This window comes from Grammomys surdaster, unplaced genomic scaffold (genome assembly GCF_004785775.1).
Source record: "Grammomys surdaster isolate TR1022 unplaced genomic scaffold, NIH_TR_1.0 126048, whole genome shotgun sequence".
Taxonomy (NCBI): Eukaryota; Metazoa; Chordata; class Mammalia; order Rodentia; family Muridae; genus Grammomys; species Grammomys surdaster.
Window position 1 is genome coordinate 1,776,558 of NW_021620860.1, and position 14,012 is coordinate 1,790,569.

The 14,012-nt window shown below is 49.0% G+C and overlaps 1 protein-coding gene across 1 annotated transcript in view; it reads left to right on the forward strand.

Annotated features, from left to right (window-relative positions):
• The window catches only part of Plxdc1 (plexin domain containing 1), a 65,559-nt gene that overhangs the window by 36,461 nt on the left and 15,086 nt on the right, over positions 1-14,012 (forward strand). Inside the window, exons 8-9 of the mRNA XM_028755080.1 lie at positions 8,720-8,815; positions 10,993-11,074. Coding sequence (XP_028610913.1) covers positions 8,720-8,815; positions 10,993-11,074 — 178 coding nt within the window. The remainder of the gene's footprint in view (positions 1-8,719; positions 8,816-10,992; positions 11,075-14,012) is intronic.

Here is a 14,012-nt window from a genome sequence, read left to right on the forward strand (position 1 = left end):
GGCAGGAGGGTGAGGTAGAGGCAGGAGGGTGAGGTAGAGGCAGGAGGTGATTAATTTATACTCAGCTGCATCATGAGTTCCAGGCTTGTCTGAAATACATGAGGTCCTGCCTCAAAGGGGGGGGGAGGACAAAGAAAAGTGATGGTGTGTGTGTGTGTGTGTGTGTGTGTGTGTAGCCCTGGCTGTCCTGGAACCCTGTTGACCAGGCATGCTTCAAACTCACAGAGACCTGCCTGTGTCTGCTTTCCAAGTGCTACAATTAAAAGTGTGTTACTAGTACCTCCTGGCTAAGAAAATTGTGCTTTTTTTTTCTTTCTGTTAATTTATTATAAGAAAAGTATTCTTACAGTGTTTCTTGGAGAGTGTTACTTGGAGAGTGTTTCCCCCACCCTCACCGACCCAAGGCCCCACATCCACTCCTTTCCCCTTTTATCCTGTCTTCCCAGCACTTGGCCCTGGAATCTTGCTTTTTCATTCTCTGACTTCTCTTTGTTTTAATGAACATATTTCATATTTACCAGCTAGCCCAGGTTGGACTTGAACATGTGACCCCCTGCTCTGCTTCCAGCCCTGAACTGAGAGCTTCTCAGGGTTTTCTGCTGGGTTCTAATCTTGACTATTGACTAAAAATAACTGAATGAGCAAAAGAATCAACAAACAGAAGGATGGATGGATGGATGGACAGATGGATGGATGGATGGATGGATGGATGGACAGATGGATGGATGGATGGACAGATGGATGGATGGATGGATGGATGGATGGATGGATGGATGGATGGATGGATGGACAGATGGGTGGATGGATGGATGGATGGATGGATGGACAGATGGATGGATGGATGGATGGATGGACAGATGGATAGATGGATGGAAGGACGAATGGTGGAGACCCATCATTGCACATTTCCAAACAATGATTACAACATGCTGAGGTGACCTCTGTGGCTGGATTTTCAGTTCCTACTCATGGTGATCCTTCTCCTGCTCTTCCTCTTCCCTGTTTCCTTTTATCTCTCCCCCCCTCCTCCTTTCTCCTTCCCCCTCCTCTTCCTGTTTCTTCTGAGGCAGGATTTTGTGTAGCTCAGGTTCAACTTGAATTTTACATAGTGGAAGGTGACCCTGAGCTCCTGACCCTCTTACCTCCCTTCCCCCTCCCCTCCCCTCCCCTTCCCCTCTCTTTTCCCTCCCCTCCCCTCCCCCTCTCCCTTCCCAGTCCTAGGATTACAGGTGAGCACTAACACTCCTGACCAACCAGAGCAATGCTGGCCCACTGTGGGCCAGCAAGAGAGCAGAGCTGACATGTGAGCCTCTCTTCTGAGCCACTGTCAGCTCTGGATGGGGCAGCAGACTTTCCGTAGACCTCAGTGTTTCTCCGGCTTGGAAAGTTGAAGCCCAGATAAAGCAGAAAGTCTCAAACTGTGGGAAGTGTGTCTTGGGGGCTGGTCCCATCTGGGTTCCAGAAAGCCGGCCATGCAGATGGATGTTGTTGTCACTGGGTGAGCTCCACATGCTGCTGTAATAATCCAAAGTGGAGTTTAAGGATTCTGCTTAGAAAAATTAAAACATACCCTCGAACTGGTACAAGGTGGTGGTTGAAGCCTTTTCGGTTCAAGGCAGATTTCTGAACATCCCCCAGACACTCCCCATACCACCATTCACCTGTTCTCCCATGGCTGCGTGTGTGTCTCAAGCGCGTATGTCTGACACCCCTGGGTGCATGCAAGCCTAGGGTGCAGCCTTCCCTCTGCCCCGTCCTCTGGTGGGAGCCGTGTAGTGTTCTCACTTCCCTGCCTGCAGAATGTCTGTCTCTGTTCTTGGGATTCACTTCCTCGAAGTCATGCCGGTGTCAGTCTGTGCCCAGGTCCCATGTCACCTCCCTTCTGACTGTCTCTGAGCTCTGTGCTACATCTTTGAGGGATTTCCTCACACTCAGTTCTGTGTCTTTTTTGGGCTCCAGCGTTGGATCCGTCTGACTTTCTGTGACCACCTGGAAACTCTCCTGAAAAGATCTTGGTCTGTGGTTAAGCGGACAGGAAGGGGCTTCCTACAGGCTGTGGCTGATATTATATAACAGGCAGACAAGGTTTTCAGAGCCATCTGAAATCCATTCATTTATTCACAGCCACTTCTTAGAAGTAAAAGACCTTTGTCAGGAGACTGGCAAAGACAAATGCTAGGTTAACACTGTCCTCAGAGATCTTGAAGTCTAGGTGCAGGAGCGGATATGACAGGAATCTCAGTATTGACTGGGCAGTGAGTCAGGTGAGACGCCATCAGAGACTCTGACTGAGAGAGGGAACACATGTCTGAGCTTTGAGGGTGGAGACAGAAGAGGGAAGGATGGTTGGCATTAGTTTTAAGGCCTCATTGTTCACAAGGGTGGACTCAGGAGAGATGTCTCCTGGGAAGAGTGGACAGCGACAGAGGTGAGCTGCCGAAGCCTCTCTAGAATTTTCCATCCACTACTTAAATGTTCCCAGGACCACAGGCCACTCTCTCCATATTGTAGTATCACACTGGGGACACCTTGCAACACAGGTGGGCCTCAGTTTCCCTCTGGACACATGAATGACAGGAAAGTGCCCTTCTTCACCCTGGTGTGCTTATGATCTCAATTCTCACGTGGCTAGGGGTCTTCTATTAAAAAAAAAATCTGTTTTAGAAAAGTTGAGCATTATGACAAAGGCATATAATCTCACCAGTCTAGAGGGTCACGAGTTCAAGGATAGCCTAGTAGATAGTGAGATCCTGCCTCAAGTAGCCTGTGTGAGTTTCAGACTGTAGGCCAGAGGTAAAGGGCTTGCTTAGTATGCATGCCTCCTAGGTTCAACCCTGCATTAACAAACAAAAACAAACAAACAAAAACTGTATGTGCATACATATCTGTCTATGAAGGTTGTTGTTGTTGCTGTTGTTGTTATTGTGTGTGTATAGAAATGGACACATTATGGCTTGGTAGGGAATGGGAGGTTCATTCCCATAGACAAGACCCCAGGTCCATAGTTTGGGTTTTTTCTTTGTTTTTGTCTTTGTTGTTGTTTTGGTTTTTGTTGTTGTTGTTGTTTTTTAGAGACAGAGTTTTTCTGTGTAGCCCTGGCTGTCCTGGAACTTTGTGGACCAGGCTGGCCTCGAACTCAGAGATCTGCCTGCCTCTGCCTCCCAAGTGTTGGGATTAAAAGTGTGCACCACTATGCCCAGCTTGTTTGTTTTGTTTTTGAAAATACAAGGACTCTCTACATAGTCCTGACTGTCAAAGAATTCACTCTGTAGACCAGGCTGGCCTTAGGCTCACAGAGATCCACCTGCCTCTGTTTCCTGAGTGCTGAAATTAAAGGTGTACACCGCTATACCTGGCTCACTCCCATAGTTCTTTAAAAAAAATTTTTTTTAGATTTATCTATTTTACTATTTTATGTGTTTGAGTGCTTTGTATACATGTATGTATGGCATCATGTGAGTGCCTGGTGCCCTCAAAGGCCAGAAGAGACCATCAAGCTCCCTGGGACTGGAGTTACAGGTGGTTGTTAGCCAGCCTGTGGGTGCTGGGTATTGAACCCAGGTCCTTCCTTTGTGAAAGCAACAAGTGCTCTTAACTGCTGAGCTAATTCTCCATTCCATTCTCATTCTTCCTGAGGGGACTCTCTCCTCATAAGACTCTGGGACCCTTGTCAGTTACTAAGAGGGTTTTCTTCATTTAAAACAGGGTTTATTTTTTGTTTTTGTTTCGTTTGGGTTTTGGTGTTTTTTGTTTGTTTGTTTGTAGTCCAGGCTAGCCTCAAACACTGTATCCCCCTGCTTCAGCCTCCTGGTTGCTGACACAGAAGTCATATACTCCTACACCTAGCTGACTGCTTGTCATTTCTGAAGCTTGTTTTCATTGTGTCTTCTTGCCTAGACCAAACCTGTTTTGTAAGTGAGCCAGTTAATTCTTGTCAACTTCACACAAACTTAGACTTATTTGAGAAGAAGGCTGCTTAATTGAGAAAGCCTCCGAAAGCCTGCCCTGTAGGCATCGCTGGTGGGTTTTATTTTTGGTTTTTGGTTAAGGATTGATGTAGGAGGGCCCAGACCACCGTGGGTGGTGCCACCCCCTGGGCAGGTGGTCCTGGTTTTGTAAGAGAGCAGGCTGAGTCAGAGAGCAATCCAATAAGCAGCTTTCTTCCTCTCAGAAGTTGTAAGATGAAATAAACCCTTTCCTCCCTAAGTCGCTTTTGGTTATGGTGTTTTAATCACAATAGTAGAAACTTTCAGACAGTAGAAAAACAAACACACCATCGTCCAAGTTTTGGATGCTGGTATAATTGTTTACTTTCAAGACAGTTATGCAAATGCTGCCTCTGTCTCTTTAAGAACCACTAAGGAGAACGCTGTAAAAGGGTGCTAGAGGATTTACAACACGAAATCAGCCAAAGCTCACGTGCCCTCACCCATGGCTGCTGGACAGGCACCTGCACACACACCACACACACTTCTGGGGACTTTCTGGAGCTTTCCTGGTACTGGGACCTGGGGCTGTTTGTTGTTTTTTAAGACAAGGTCTTACTATGAAGCTCTTGCTGGTCTGGCACTCAGTTTGTATCCTAGGCTCCCCCCACCTCATGGCAATCCTCCTGGCTTAGCTCCCTGAGTGGCTGGGATTTCGGCCATGTGCCAGGACGCCTAGCTGAAACCTGAGTCTTAAGTAAAATACCCAGAATCCCCTTGCTCTCGCTCTCCTTTTACAATGCAGTGCACAGGGACATCTGTCCTCAAATTCCAGGGCAAATGAGATGATCTGGAGCTGGGGAGCTCTGACTTGAGCTGGATAGAGCTGGTCCGGGGGTGGCCAGTACATTGCTGAGTGCTCAGGACTTAGCAGGCACCCACACCTCCATACCGACACTCTCGGTGGTGCTGGCTGGGCTCTTCTGCAGTTTCCCCCTCAACTGCAGGTGTCTTCTATTTAAGGCTTTAGAAAGCCTTGGTTGATAATGTGTTATATAAAAGTATTGGTCTATGGGTTAACCTGGCTGCACCTCAGTTTCCCTACCTGTAAAATGAACCTCAGGCTCACTTGCTATTCAGCCCAAGGTATCCGAGTGTCACTTCTGACAGAGCTTACACTGGGCAGTACTCCCCTGGGAGCCCTGGGCTACTCTCCCCACCCACTCTTTCTGACTGTTTGCCTGAGGATCTGCCTGGGCTGGAAGGGAGGGAAGAAGAAGCAGGAGCCTGGATCTCATTATAAACCATCTGGTTCCTAAGCAGGAGTCCCCAAGGACGGAAGGAGCCTCAGGCCTGGGGTGGTCATCTTCCCTGGCAGGAAACGAAGGTCACAGTCCTCCGACAGCTCCAGAGAGCCAGTAGGATGTGTGAGCTTGGGGCAGGTGTGGTGAGGAGGGAGAGCTGATATTGGGGTTCCCAGAACTGTCCTTAGAAAGCAGTTGCCTGAACCCCAAGACCCATTTAGCACCCAAGCATTGACAACCTAGTGTTTCCTGTGCTTTCTGGTGGTGGCCTACAGGGTGCCAGGCAGTGGCTGGAATGGCAGAGGCTAGGCAAGCAAAGGCAGAAAGGATGCTCAGGTTGCTAGCCAGGGGTCAGGGCCTCTGGGGGGGTAGGGGTGGGGAGGGACTCTTGTCACAGCAACTTCCAAAGCAGGAGGGGACTACAGAAACTGGTTGAGATTCTCCAACAGGAACGATGCCCTTGGGGGAACGGAGAGGGGAGGGCAGGAAGGAGGGAACAAGCGGGCATTCTTCCTCTCCGTATTTGAGTTTAGAAACATGAGGTGTTTAGAGATGCTGAAAGTGCCTGAGACTCTCACTCAAAACAAAACAAACGCAGAAATAAAGTAGTCAAGACCAAGAAGAAAGAGACAGGTTTGTCTCATTAAACCTCAAAACAAACTAGGGCATGGTGGTGACTGTCTTGGTTAGGGTTTTACTGCTATGAACAGACACCATGACCAAGGCAACTCTTAGACAACATTTAATTGGGGCTGGCTTACAGGTTCAGAGCTTCAGTCCATTGTCATCAAGGCAGGAACATGACAGCATCCAGGCAGGCATGGTGCAGGAGGAGCTGAGAGTTCTACACCTTCATCTGAAGGCTGCTAGGAGAAGAGTGACTTGCAGACAGCTAGGACAAGGGTATTAAAGCCCATGCCTACAGTGACACACCTACTCCAGCAAGGCCACACCTCCTAATAGTGCCACTCCCTGAGCTAAGCATATACAAACCATCACAATGATATTGCAGGGCTGATAGTTTCAGGCCACCAGCCAAGGCTACATATCGAGGAAAATACACAAAACCACAACCAAAACAAACAAAAACCCCAATACCTCAGAACATTGTCATCAGTGGATTTTAACTAGTCTCCTTTCTCAGTGTGGCTCACTGAACCTCAGTTCTTCATCCAAGGTCACCTGGGCAGGGTGGCAGCAGCTTTACTTCCTCTTCCTCCTGAAAAAAAGTCGTCTCTTCTCTCATGGTCTCCGTCAGTTTCCCAGATGTCATTGCAGGCCAGCGGCAGACCCTGGCTGACATGGGAGCAGTTGTTCAGCATCTCAAGCTCAGGCCCCGGGGCTTTATCTCTGTGGTCACTCGAGTTTGCCAAAGGCCTGCTGGGATGCTGCACGGACACTGAAGTAGTTTCCTCCTACTTGCGCGGACTGAGGTTCTGTAATTTCCAGTGTTTGGGGCTGTGATGGCTTCAGCCATAGGTTAAGTAAGTGGGAACGGTTCTGAGGTTTAAGATAAGCCACAATGGAACATAGGTGACATCAAGTGACATGTGGGTACCTCCTCACCCTCCTGGCATGGGCTCATTTCTGTGCTATGGACACCCCAGCTGAGCTCTTCTGTCATCTTCTCCAAACCTTTATTTTATTTATATAAGTACATTGTAGCCATCTTCAGACACACCAGAAGAAGGAATCAGACCCCATTACAGATGGTTGTAAGCCACTATGTGGTTGCTGGGAATTGAACCCAGGTCCTCTGGAAGAGTAGTCAGTGCTTTTAACTATCTCTCCAGCCCTCTCCAAAGCACCTTTAACTGAATGAAAACCTTGTGTTTCTGCCTGGTCTGGGTTCCTAACTGAAGCAGAGAGGGGCTTGTACTGGGGAAATACTGAGGTGGGCCAAAGATCTTCAGGCAGAGCTGAGGAACTGGAAGGACCAGGGCAGATCTGTGAACACCATCAATATTTCCTGTTTCTCTCTACAAAATGGCTTCATTCTCAGGCTGTCCCCACAGGACTGAAACTTCCCATTCACAGCCAAGCTTGCTCAAAGAGCAAAAGGGTTCTAGATCACAGGCAGAGAGGCTCAAGGAAGGTCTCTTATTGATCCAGCACTGAGCCAATTATTCCAAGGCTGGACCTTGGAAGGACAGGATCCCTCCAGGGCCACATACATGTAGAAATGGTTTGGACACAGCTGCTCCAAAGGAAAAGTTGTTTCCAGAGGAAGGAAGGAGAGTTGGGCAGACCAACATATACCTTGGCTCTTCACCATGTGGGGAAAGTCACTTCCTAAGATCAGCTACTGGCTGCTGGCCTTGAGTTGCAGTTCTTAGGTAGACCTGGTGACAGTAGGAATGTCAGAACTTTCCAGACTGCCAAGTTAACCTCAGTTCTTTACCTACAATTCTAGTTTTCCCTCTTAAAGGCATTGTGACGAGTGTCCAGTATATTAGCAAAACACAGAGATTCAAGTGACTTAGCCAAGGTCACCCAGGAAGTCAGGAGCAGGGCTTGACTTGGACTTCCATTCTCCTGGCTATGAAGGCAAGGGTGGGGGTGGGTGTCTTTACAGACAGGTGTAGGGTTTAGGCTTGGTTCTTGGCTCTGAACCCTACCTAAGCCTCTGCCAGGAGTGGTGAGGTGGGACATGGTAGGACAACGTGTCTGTGAACTCTTGCAGAGCATTTGCTGGGGTCAAGTTCACAGTTGGGTGCTCATCACCCATCCAATCAGAAGTTAGCAGACAGGGAAACGCAAGAAAACGTACAGAATTAACTAATTTAAGCCTATAGGGGCTTATTGAGACTGACCCGCCAACCAGGGAGCCTGCATGGGACAGACCCAGGTCCTCTGCACATAGGTAACAGTTGCGTAGCTGATCTTCATGTGGGACTCCTAACACTGGAAGCGGGGACTGTCTCAGACTCTGTTGTCTGCCTTTGGGACCCTTTCCCCTAACTGGGGTGCTTCATCTAGCCTTAACAGGAAAGGATGGGCCTAGACTTACTACAACTTGATATGTCAAGGGCTGTTTGATATCCATGGGAGGCTTCCCTCTCCCTTTCTGAAGAGAAAGGAAGGAGGAGTGGCTGGGGGGGGGGGGGGGGGGGGGGAAGGGCTAGGAGGAAAGGAGGGAGGGAAAACTGTAGTCGGATGTAAAGTTAGTTAATTAATTAATTAAAATTTAAGAATTTAAAAAAAAGAAGTTAGTAAGGCAATCTGGGGAAGGCTTTCCGCCTGAGTAGAACAGAGCAGGGAGTTGCCTAAGGGGGCTTCTCAGAGAAGCAGTCCTTCAGATGTATCTGCAGGAGCAAGCTAGACACACAGAGAGGGTGGACAGATGCTGTAGGCAAAGTCTCCCTGTAGCTTCGGCATCATTATCCCAGGCTTCCAGGCTCATTGCCCCCCTCAGTGGCTGCATGCTGACTTCTGCTGGGTCCTCCAACTGTGATGTGCTCCAGATACAACAGACTGCTTCTTTTTCAGAGTCTCGGAGACGGACCATTTTCGAATACCACCGTGTGGAACTAGACCCCAGCAAGATCACCACCGCCTCAGCCGTGGAGTTCACCCCATTGCCAAGTGAGCGGGGCAGTCTGCTATTCTAGAAAATGTTTTAGACTAACAATACTGGGTTCTGATCTCAGACCCAACCTCTGGTTCCCTGGGGTTACCCAGTCACCTAACTTCTCTGGGCCTAATGTCACCAACCTGCAAAGCTGTGTTCAGGGTTGGATATGCACAAGCCAAACTGAATACAGAAATGGCTGCCTTCACATGGAGTAGCTCACTCCAGGCCTGGGGTCTGGCTTGTGTATAATCAAGGCCCTCTAGGGACACATAGGTGAAACCCCAGAGACCTTAGCCTTGAGACTACTTGGACAGGGATCAGAAATATATCTGGTCTATAGTCACTCACCTTCTTCCTCTAGAGAGGTGTCCCTAAAGGCACCCTTACTGTGTGGTCATGGTTGCCATGGGGCACACTATGTAACCAAGGGTGGTTTCTCCTCTGCAGCAATCCTCCTGCCTCTGGCTCCCAAGAGCATGTGCTACTACTGCACCTGGTTCAGAATCCCATTTTTGCAGATGGTTTTGTTTCTTCTCTTGTCTCTTGATGTCTCCCTGCTGCCACCTGAAATTGTAGTCATCCATCTGTGACAGTTCTTGGCTCCCATACCACTCCCAAGCACACTTTTCTCTTCCCTGGATGTTCTGGAAATAGATAGCAGGGAAAGGAAAAGGTGACTCCTGGGCCTGAGCTCAGCCTGGGCTCAGGCAAGTATTTTCTCCTGGAATAGGGATCCCAGGGTGACCAGAAGATGAGGACGCAGTCCAGGTCATAGGCACACATAAACCTAGTCACTCTCCACTGAGACAAGAAGCCCACAAACCTGAGAAGTAGGGGGTTCCCTAAGACTGCTGTGAGCATATCTTGGGCTGGGCATGGTGACGTAGGTCTATAATACCCGTTGGTAAGTTAAAACAGGAGGACATTGAGTTCAAGGTTAGCTTGGGCTTCCTAGAGAGACGTTGGGAAGACTCAAACTGGAAGTCTTTGAGTATCATGGAACAAAAATATCCAAGGCCAGGGTCAACTGCCAGGACAGTAGTGAGCCATCCTGGGAATGCATGTCTAAGACTAAAGTCTGGAGCTGGAAAGATGGCTCAGAATTTAAGAGCACTGACTGCTCTTCCAGAGGTCCTGAGTTCAAGTCCCAGCAACCACATGGTGCCTCACTACCATCTGTAACAGGATCCGATGCCCTCTTCTGTTATGTCTGAAGAGAGTGGAAGGTGACAGTGTACTTATAAACATTACATAAATCTTAAAACAAAAACAAAACCCAAGACTAGAGTCTGGGAGCAGGGCTGCCAGGGCAGAAGTGGGCCATCCTAGGAGAGCATCTCTAAGTCTAGAGTCTGGGGGCAGGGGAAGGACGTCTGCGATGGAACTCCAAGGCTGAACATTCTGACTCCAGCTCAGTCCCTGATTCAAACCCAAACCTCCCACTCTCAGATGCACAATCTGCCCAGCCTCAATTCCCCCTCTGACATGGGGCAAGGAAAGCTCCCACCCATGCTTTCCATGTGTTCTAGACCCCCAGGGTGCATGGGCGGTCTGAAGTGGTTACTTTTCTTGCTGATGGGACAAAATACCTGTAAAGGCAACTTAAGATGGATGGGTGTACTTGGCTCCCAGTTTGAGGGTACAGTCCATCTTGGCTAAACTGGTGTGGCGAGAGCAACTCACATGGGGCCAGCAGTCCAGAAGCCTGGTTCTCAACGCCCTAGGCTTCCACTCAGCAATGGCCCCACCCACACTCAATCTGGGACTTCCATTCTTGGTTATGTCTCTCTGGGTGGGTTTTTACAGACACCCTTAGAGGTGTTTCTTGTAGGTTATTCAAAATTCACCCAAATAGATAATGAAGAGCCCATCATCCCAGGGACCACAGCCAGGAGGGCGGGAGATAAAGAAAGGGAAGGAGGAATTGCCTACAAAAATCCCAACTCTCAGGAGTCAGAGGCAGGGGGATCTCTGGGAGTTTGAGGTCAGGCTGGTCTGCATGGCAAGCTCCAGGACATACAGAGAACCTGCCTCAAGACATAACAACAGCAAAAGAGAGAAGAGAGGCAAGAATGACCTTTAGGGTCCCCAAAGTCAGAACTGCAGTTCAGGAAGGATCCTGAATTCAGAAGCTTTGCCCCAGGAAACAGTGATGAGATGCTGACAGCGGCCACCTCCTCTCTTGCAGTCTGCCTCCAGCATCTGAGTTGTGACACCTGCATGTCCTCGAACCTGACCTTCAGCTGCAGCTGGTGCCATGTCCTGCAGAGGTTTGTGACCAGGTTACACACCAAGCTCTGAGAATAGACCACAGGGGTGAGAGCGGAGACGGGCAGGGCGGTAGCCAGAGTCCACTGACAGCCTCAGGCCTCACTGCCCACTGTCTGCAAGCATTAGGAGCTCTCTGCCCAGTGTCAGAGTGGCTCTTAGGACAAGAATGTCACAAGTAAGTTTCACTCAAGGCTTGTACCTGATCAAGATGGGTGTTAGCAAAGGAAGACTGGAGGTGGCCAGGGCTCTGCATAGTCATCTGGAGTCCCCAGAGGCTATAGATCTTCCTTGCTCCCAGGAAAGCGGGCTCATTCTGAGCCAGGGCTTCAAGAAGAGTCAGTCATAGCTGTGATCACACCAGCATCACTGGCCTCTTCCATCAGGATTTCCAGAGAGATCCCAGGCCTGCTTCCTCACATGGCAACCTATTTATAAGCAACTGATGGGGCCATAACACAAAAGCTCACTCTTGCTGGGTGACCTGTGCCCCTCCCCCACCAAACTAGCCCAAGATCCCTCCTGGGTTGAAACGGGGCTTTCTGAAAACCAGGGGCATGGACACTACAGGTATCCATGGTTACCCAGGAAGCTACAAAACTCTGTTTGCTTGCTTTTGGAAGCTCAGGACATTCTGGATGAGATTCAGTTTCGTGGTTAAAGTTCTTAAACCCGACTTATCTTCCAGTCCTTGTTCTGGAATCATCTCCTTATAGATTAGACTCATAATTCAGCCTCTGTTCTTCTAGCCAAGATAAATAAATGAGGGGAAAAGACTCCTTTGAGGGTGATGACTCTCCTGAGAGTGTGAAGCCTGATGCATTCCAAGAACCTTTAAGGCCATCTTGAAAATGGCAGAATTGCAGGCTCCAAGTCTCTGTGCAGCTGTTGTACAGCTGTCAGCATTTCCTCTGCTTCCTTCCAATATCCCAGAGCAGAAATAGAAGCTCTTGATCCTACAGGCTGCTGGCCTGGCATACTAGACGACAAACCATCAGGGAGCACTGGGTACGGGATGCACAGGGGGCTTAGCCTCTCTGCTCTTCTTCCCTCCAGCTGTGCCCAGGATCTCTTTCTTGGGGCCTCAGTTCCTTTACCTTATGAAATGTCCTAGCGGGTTTGGCACACACTGTTACTGCAGCCCCTGAAGTGCTAGATAGATAGCATTTTATCAAACACACTCAGGACCCTCAGGAGGAGAGGCACAGAGTCCCAGAAGAAGTAACTGGCCCAGACTCCTAGCTGTCTTCCAGGACTGGGGCTGCCTGTGGACTGTGAGAACCACTGTGAGTTCTAGGACAGCCAAGGCTACATAGTGAAACCCTGTCTCAAAGAAACAAAACAAGCCAAGTCAGGGCTGGAGAGACGAGTCAGCTGTTAAGAACACTGGTTGTTCTTCCTGAGGGACACGGTTCGGTTCTATTGTCCTCTTCTGACCTCTGACCTCTGCAGGCATGGGGTTCGATTCTATCATCCTCTTCTGACCTCTGCAGGCATGGCATGCTCATGGTACATAAATAATACGAGCAGGCAAAACACCCATATATGTGAAATTTAAAAAGATAAATCTTTTAAAAGAAAAACCTAGTCATGATGGCAGATGCCTGTAATTCCAGCACTTGAGGGGGATCTGAGGGACCAAGATCCCAGGAGCATGATTTTGCAGTACTTCATCTTATACGTTTTTCTTTCTTTCTTCATTGCATATATTTTCCTTCCATCTGTCCTTCTTTCCTCCCTTCCTTCCTTTCTCTTTTTTAGATTTTATTTATTTTATGTATATGAGTACACTGTTGTTGTCTTCAGACACACCAGAAGAGGGCATCGGATCCCATTACAGATGGTTGTGAGCCACCATGTGGTTTCTGGGAATTGAACTCAGGACCTCTGGAAGAGCAGTCAGTGCTCTTAACCACTGAGCCATCTCTCCAGCCCCATTTTTAAAAAAAATATTTATTTCTATTTTATGTGTAGAGTTTGTGTACTTTCATGCAGTGCCCATGGAAGCCAAGAGGTGGCACTGGACCACTTGGAACTGGAATTACAGGTGATTGTGGGCTAACGTGTGGGTACTGGGAATTGAACCCATATCCTTTGCAAGATCAACCAGTATCCCATCTCATGCATTTTTAAAGCTGAAGTGTGTTTTCTGAGCCTTGGGGTAATGCCTGAGGTGACCTCACATGGTCCCTGGGATCCTGGGGCTGCTGCCAGACATGATTCAGCATCCAACCCCTGCTGAGCTGTAGGGAAAAAACTGTTGCTGTAGACAAAGCAATCCTTCCCTTCACCACCACCCCCCAGTTAGTGGCCACACCCAAATGTAGAGACAAGACAGTGTAGTGAGACCCAGAGTTCCTGGGTGTGAAGATGCTGGCCAGGTGGGGACATCTGGGGCTCTGCTGGTGGGTTGTACCTCTGATAAAACAGAGATGCTCTGTAAGAGGGTACAGGGGAGCAGAAGCCACTCATCTCAGGCAGACACCCACAGCACTGGGCTCATTCCAGCCCATGCTTCCCCCAGCCAGCTCTCTGGAGTCTCAGCTCCAAATGAAAGTTAATCCCAGGCCCCTGAAAAGCCAGGGGCATACCTGTGGGTCTCTTCTCCCTCTCTTCCACTCCCCATCTGTAGCCACTTAGGGCCTCCCCTCCCTGCTCTGAAAAGAACAATTTCACTGACCGTGCAGGTACCTAGTTTGTATTCTACACTGATTTACCCTTGTCCCGTCGAGGGTGGCTTTGGCCCTGCAGTTGCTCTGTATTTCTAACTTCACCATGACATTGTGAGGGTCCCTGGAGGTGAGTCTGGTGTAGTGGCTGATATTCAAGAGGTATTCAGTAAGGCCCGGTCTCATTTCCTTCTCTGAGACAGTGTTGGCTAGCTCGAGACTTAACATGTGGTGTGGTTAAACCCAAACTGAAGACTTGGGGTTGTGTGGT